The sequence below is a fragment of the Bactrocera latifrons genome, unplaced genomic scaffold (genome assembly GCF_001853355.1).
Source record: "Bactrocera latifrons isolate USDA-ARS-PBARC rearing strain unplaced genomic scaffold, ASM185335v1 scaffold_164, whole genome shotgun sequence".
NCBI classification, from domain to species: domain Eukaryota; kingdom Metazoa; phylum Arthropoda; class Insecta; order Diptera; family Tephritidae; genus Bactrocera; species Bactrocera latifrons.
In genome coordinates, this window is record NW_017535119.1 from 680,564 (window position 1) to 687,372 (window position 6,809).

The following is a 6,809-nucleotide window of genomic DNA, read 5'->3' on the forward strand; positions in this document are numbered from 1 at the left end:
CATGCGCTTGCCTGTCATGTAGCGCTCATCCGCTAGACACTTGTTATGCGCCCGACTTGCTGCAGCTTGCTAGCCCCTCAGACTTTTTTTCACATCTCGAATTCTGACCTGCTTGGTCTTTTTGCTTCGGCTTAAGCGCGTTCTTTCGTTGCGTTGCCTGGGGTGACGCTTGTTAAACAAAGCATCCACAATATTCTCTAGATTGATGTGGCAATCTTGGTCACTGTTGGTTTACTCATTGTTTTTGTTGTAATGCGAGTTTTTTTTTCCTTATTTTGCTTTGTTCTTTTTTCTTGTTGCTGTTTGTTTTTGTATTTAGTCGTCTTAAGTCATATCGTGCTCGACATATAATATTAGGCGTTGTTGTGGGTGTGATTCATCGCTCTACCACAGACCCTTATATATTGTGTGTCATACTATACATATATATAAATATATATATATACTATATGTACATATAATTTGTCCTGGTTTTGTTAATGAGCGTAGGCTTTGCAATTGACTGCCTCTTATGATTTTATTTTTTATTTTTTTTGTAATATCTTTCGTTATTCAATGTTGATTTTATGCTTACAAGATTTATTAATGTCCAAGTTTAGTGAAAACACCGGAAATACATAAATTAATAGTGAGCTGGTGGTCAAAAGAGCTTTGTATTTAATTTTTTTACTATAAAACTTAAGTCTGTCAGGTTGTTAGCGGTAAATTTAATTATGAAATTTTTAGCAATATTTACATATTTAAATTTCTAAATTCTTTGCATCGATTTTTTTTTTGTTTAGTTGCCAGATTGGTAGAATCAGTGTGCATATTTGTTTCTCAATACTGAAACCCACTCTTGACTGCACCAAGTGTTCAAAAATAACTTTCATTCTATTCTACAAATTCTGCTTTCAACAAAACTTATGTTTTTCATAAACTTGGCTCAAACCAAAACCAAATTAAAGCACTTTATGAAGCTTACATTTCGACTTCACAGAGGGAGCTGGGTCCTAGATTCGTAAAATCAGTCCGTCAAAATAATATTTTCTGCTTCTTAACTGTCATTAACTTTGCGGGGATACCAAGTTCACGCAAGGTGGCCTAAAGGCAGTCCCATTTCGTGCTGTCGAAGGCGGTTTTAAAACTGACAAAGAGCTGGAACGCCACATCTTCCTTTCACGGGTCTTTTCCAAAGTTTGACGCATGGTGAAAATCTGATCGAAAGTAGATTTTCCAGTCCCAAAGCCACACTGATAAGATCTAATCAGTTGTGTGTGGGCTTCAGTCTTTCACACGCTCGATAAGACCTTGTATGCGATATTAAGGAGGCTTATCGCACGGTAATTGGCGTAGATTGTGGCTTCCCCTGTTTGTGGATTGGACATAACACGCTTCCCCTCGCCGGGTATACTATTATCATACCATATATTGCAAAGAAGCTGATGCTTTCACCTTTTCAGTTCTTCGTCACCGTATTATAATAGCTCGGCCGCTAATATATCGATCCCTGCCGCTTTGTTGTTCTTCATGTGGGTAACTGCTATTTGAACCTCATCATAGTCGGGCATAAAAACAGCTTTTCCATCATCATCGATCGGGGAATCGGGTGCTCTGTTTCCAGATGTTACACATTCACTGCTGTTCAGCGGGCTGGAGAAGTGTTCCTTCCATTACTTCAGTATGCTCTGAAGTTCTTACAACCTTCTGTTAGTCGCTGCATCTTTTCGTAGTACTTAAAGTATCACGCAAATAAAAGATACGAGTGCGCAAAATCCCAAAATCTCATTTTAAAATAAAACCAAAATAAAACTCCATCGAAACCCTTGGCTTGGGTTAACATGTCGACTTCACAGATGGCGCTTGCTTTAAATGTGATCAGTCAGAAGTACGATGAAGCTCAGAAGTATAATACAACACAATTTCTCGTTGCATAAAAAGTCGATAATTTTAAAATACTTCGAACTTAATCTCTTTTCAACTTGCTTTGATTTTAGTTTGACCGAAGGATTTCCAGTTATTTTTTAATTAAGAAACGAAAATGGTACCATTCCTAATGAGAATGCTTAGGGTTTTTGTCTGTGATATTTGCTGCAATACAAAAAATTGTCTAAGGTGCTCGAAATTTAAAAAAAAAAAATGTTGAAACGAAAATATTTAATATATGTATGTCCACATATGCTTTATTAACGCTAAAACGTTCAGGCCAACAATTTATTTTAATTGCCTTGATAATGAAACAATTTCGGACTAGTGTATGTGGGGCTGAAAGGTTTGTGTCGCCACTGTTTGTTGCAATACAAAATATTATCCGAAGTGCTCGAAATTCAACAGCGCGATAAAAGAAAAAGTCAATACTATTTAATATGCATCCTCAAATGCTTCAAAAATGTTAAAATGTTCATAACAACAACCTATTTTTAGCCCATTGGTCTATCTCTCTAAGTTAAGAGGCTCGATATTTAGCTTCCTCAACTTAATGACTGGAGCTTATCTGGTCTGAAATCACTGGCAGCGCACTAGTGGCAATTATAAGATTTATAAATCACTCGTAATTAATAAACGAGGAATGCAAGCTGCAACTTTAGTTCAAATTTATCTCAAAAACTTTTACTATAGTTTGTAAAGTGTTTTGTATTTATCATATTTACGCAGAAACAAAAATATATGTACAATTAAATACCGAGTCTAAAAAATTTTCGGTCATCTATTTATTCAGATGCTATGGTAACATAGATCTTTTCCTTATAAATATCCGCTCATTTTCGACGCCTCTCCTCCGCCGCTTCATCCACCTCGTCACTGTTGTAGTCGTTCTCCTCTGAATTCAGCATACGCGCACATAACATCATGCCAAAGCTATATTCGCACGGATCATCTTCCATATCATTGGCGGCTTTACACTCGAGCATATTCTCGTAGCTTTCATCATTCAAAATGCCCCATTCATGCAATGCCTCCGCATCCAATTTGCCATTTGTGTTCATGAAACCCATGCCATTTAGCAGACAATCGGCGTAACATTTGAATTTCATATCGATATCTTCCGGACTCGGATCGGTGGGAAATTCATCCAGTTCCTGCAAGGTGATGTTGTGTTTCACTTGACACGCCTCTACGAAACTGCGTGTGGGCGCGGTTGGTGTCTGGTAAAAAGAAAAAAAGCGAGGGGAAATGGATAAGAAGTCAAAAAGAGAGAGATAGAGATAGATATAGATATATAGATACCTAAAGAAAGAGAGTTAAAGAAAGCAAGACAAATTGAGGTGGATAAAGAGAGAAAAGCAGGTGGAAAAATTGTTTATGTCATAGAAATGTGGAACTAATATCAAAAGTGTGGATTTCGAAAAAGGTGGAGAAAACAAAGCGGATAGAGTAAAAAGGTAAAAATAAATATAGACAAAGAAGGTAAGACGCTGATTTAATAAAATATCGGCATTTTCAATAGGAACGCTACATAAGTAGATCGAAAGGGAAAGAAAACGATGTCATAGCCTTTCGCGTTCTTTTGACATTTCTCTTTAATAAGGTTTGCCATTCCATCATGGAAAGATATACGATCCAACATCGAGTTGAAATTATTAAAATTTATTACCGAAATTCGGAGTCAGTGGTCTCAACTTTAAGAGCGAGCTGGCAGTTCAACATTAGAGCGTCTAGTGGAAAAATTTGAATCCACAGGCACAATACAAAATGGTCCCGGCCATTGAGACAAAAAAAGTGTCCGTAGTGTCGAGAATATTGTTGTCGCAGCGCATCAATTGAGGAAGACTTAAATCAGTCTCTCACACGCCGTTCTCAAGCGTCTCTCTGACGTCGTTGTGGCGAATTTTGGAAAAAAATCTTGACCTACATCCCTAAAAGATGAAATCGACGCAAGAACTGAAACCGCTTGACCACTAGAATCGTCGTATGTTCCTGAATTCGGTTGAGCAACAATTTGAAAATGATCCCGATTTTCATCGAAAAATCATCTTCAGCGATGAGGCTCATCTCCGGCTGAATCCACACGTACTCCATGAGTCACCACTGCATTCTTCCGTGATGATCACGATCGGCACGTTACTGTGATGGGGAAACGCTACCGCTCAATGACAACCGAATATTTTTGGCTCGAATTGGATGATATGGACTTGGACAATGTGTGTCGGAAGAAGCAGAGGAAAAGGAAGGCCATTAGAAAGACCAGATGTAGAAGCAACTGTATTCGCTTGGAATCTGCGATTGGTGCCAATAAGTTGAGAACTAAATATTGTTAAAACATTTGATCAAATTTTGCTGTCACGCTAATTAAGCGCTGCCTTACATTTTTTGCTGGATATCCAATGCAGAAATCTATTACTTTTGTTTTTTTTGAAATTGCGAAAAACTCTACTTGAATAAATAGTATGGAAATTTTATCTAATATTCGAAAGTATATCGAGTTCGCTCCTTTGAGCTCTTTGTGTGCACAGCATAACCTATTAAAGTTCATTAAAAATATACTTTGCTTTCACTGTACCAATGCGACGGCGCCAGGTGGCAACGTAAACCCCACAATAACCGCCAACAACACCAACCACATGAGTCCAGGTATCGGCATTCCTTTGCCACCGCCCGCAGGCAACACAGTAGCGCTCATTATTGCTGTTGTTGTTGCGTGTTTTTCATGTGCACCAAATTGATACATCCGCAACAAGTTGTATGCGCAATACAAAAGCAAAAAAGCTCAAAAACGAAACTGTACACTTAGCAAAAACGCGAATTTATTTTCTGACTTTCGCACGAAATCAGCACACAGCAAAGGAAATGGAAATGTTCAAACAAAAAAAAAACACAAAAATTTCACGGCAATTGCCAACGCCACTCGACTCGTTCGACTCGCTCGCCACGTTTCCACTTCACAGAGCGTTTTTGCCCTCCGTTCTGGCTGACAAGTGAGAACTTTTTTGCACTAATGAAAAACTTTCGGCGCCGTTGCACATTTTTATATGCGAAAAGTTTTGATTCGATATTGTTTTTGGCCGACGCCAGCAGTCAGCAGCCAGCAGCCAGCAGCCAGCAGCCGGCGATTACGCCAACAACTGCGCTTTTGTTCGCGGCAGCAGTAAAAATGCAAACTCAATAAAGCGGCGGATAAAAATTAAAAGTCGCGTTTGTAAGCGCAATTTCGACGCAAACGCTTGCCACACCGCGCTTCCGTGCGACGCCACCGAAATCGTCAAAGCTGCATTATAACTACATGTGTTTGTGTGTGTGTGTGTGCGTTCGCTGGCTGAATATAGTATAATAGGACCTTCATAATTTAATTACACTGATTCCGGTTGCAGATAAATGCGCCTCGGTGTGGTCGTGATTAAAACTTCGTGTGCGGATAACTGCAATAACAACAACAACAACGCATACAGTAGCATCGCCACAAACGAATGTGCGCTTTGATTGTCATCGCACCCAAATTAATTGCAATTGAGATTTAAATTATAGTAATTATTTAGAGATGCGCTGATAGCGCGATTACAATCTTTAACTGTAAATGAGTTGCACCAATATGCATAATTATGCAGCTGCCGGGGATTTTTGTGTGATAGATTGAGTAAGTGAGGTTATGACTTTTCTTTGCAGGTACTTTTTAAAAACTTTGTGTGTAATTATAAATATTTGTTCATATAGATAGCTATGTACAGCTTCAGAAATCTTTTGCGGCGCTGAAAAGGAGGCAACTATTTTTTATGTGAGGTTATGCTTTCGGTTTGCGGTTACTTTTAAACAATTTTACCTCGATTATTACTTTCTAATATAAGTAGCTGATTCATATAGGCTTTAGTTATTTTCATGGCGCTCAAAAGTAGGCAACTAACTTTATTAATGGATGCCTTCGCTTTGCATTAATTTTTAAATAATTTCGCTACAATTATCAACTATTAATCAGATATTTAGCTATCTACAATTCCAGAAATTTTTCATGGCGCTGGAAATTAATTTTATTAGTATGGTTATGCTTTCGGTTTTCATAATTTTTTATATAATTTCTCTACAATTGCTAATAATTGTTCATATATGTAGCTATCTAAAACTTTAAAAAAGTTTCTAAGCGCTGAAAAGTATGCAACTGAATTTAAGTGTAAGATTGTGTTTATAGTTTGCAGTCACTTTTAAACAATTTCACATAAAACATAGCGGATTCTTATCACTTTGCTTAATTTCCATGGCGCTTAAAAGTGGGCAAGTATTTTAATAAATAAGATTATGCTTCGCGTTGCAAATATTTTTAAAGGATCTCAATATAATTATTAAAATCTGTATATAGCTGATTTATTCATACAATATGGAATATTTTTCTTGGCGCTGAAAAGTAGGCAAAGAATTTTAAAGTCGTATGGTAGGTCCTCAAATTACAATATTCCGACAAATAGTATTCGAAATAATTTATTATGTAGAAAATTAAGCAAGTTTTTCATGGCGCTGAAAAGTATGCAACTAATTTTTAAGTTTTTGGTTTTCAGAAATTCATACATAACTTCCTTTCAATTATTAAAATTTGTTATTTTATAGCCGATTTATATTACTTCGGTTATTTTTCATGGCGCTTAAAAGTAGGCAACCGTTTAAGTAAGTAAGGTTATGCCGCGGTTTGCAGATATTTTTAAACAATTTCAATATAATTGCAAAAATTTTTTATCTAAATAGCTGGTTTGTACAATTTGAAATATTTTTCATAGCGCGAAAATGTAGGCAACGAAATTTTTACTGGCCGAGCATATCTCTTCGATCGGAATACTAGAGAATTCGGTTGGCATACAAACTGACCGATCAACCAATATTAATAATATCTTTTTTACTCTGTTATGCTA

At 37.0% G+C, this 6,809-nt stretch overlaps 1 protein-coding gene across 1 annotated transcript; it reads right to left on the reverse strand.

The window, feature by feature from the left end:
* Positions 1-2,593: 2,593 nt before the first annotated feature.
* LOC108966562 (general odorant-binding protein 57c) lies at positions 2,594-4,918 on the reverse strand. The gene is made up of 2 exons (XM_018929548.1): positions 4,481-4,918; positions 2,594-3,125 (listed from the first exon to the last, which is right to left on the reverse strand). The coding sequence occupies exons 1-2, from the start codon at positions 4,646-4,648 to the stop codon at positions 2,739-2,741; spliced, it is 555 nt and encodes a 184-aa protein (XP_018785093.1). The 5' UTR covers positions 4,649-4,918; the 3' UTR covers positions 2,594-2,738.
* Positions 4,919-6,809: the final 1,891 nt, after the last annotated feature.

Excerpts from the sequence above, each read along its gene's own strand:
- LOC108966562 (XM_018929548.1), bottom strand. The coding sequence starts at position 4,648 with ATGTATCAATTTGGTGCACATGAAAAACACGCAACAACAACAGCAATA. Across the intron at positions 3,126-4,480 it reads CACCTGGCGCCGTCGCATTG|ACACCAACCGCGCCCACACG; the intron begins GTACAGTGAAAG and ends TCTTTTTACCAG.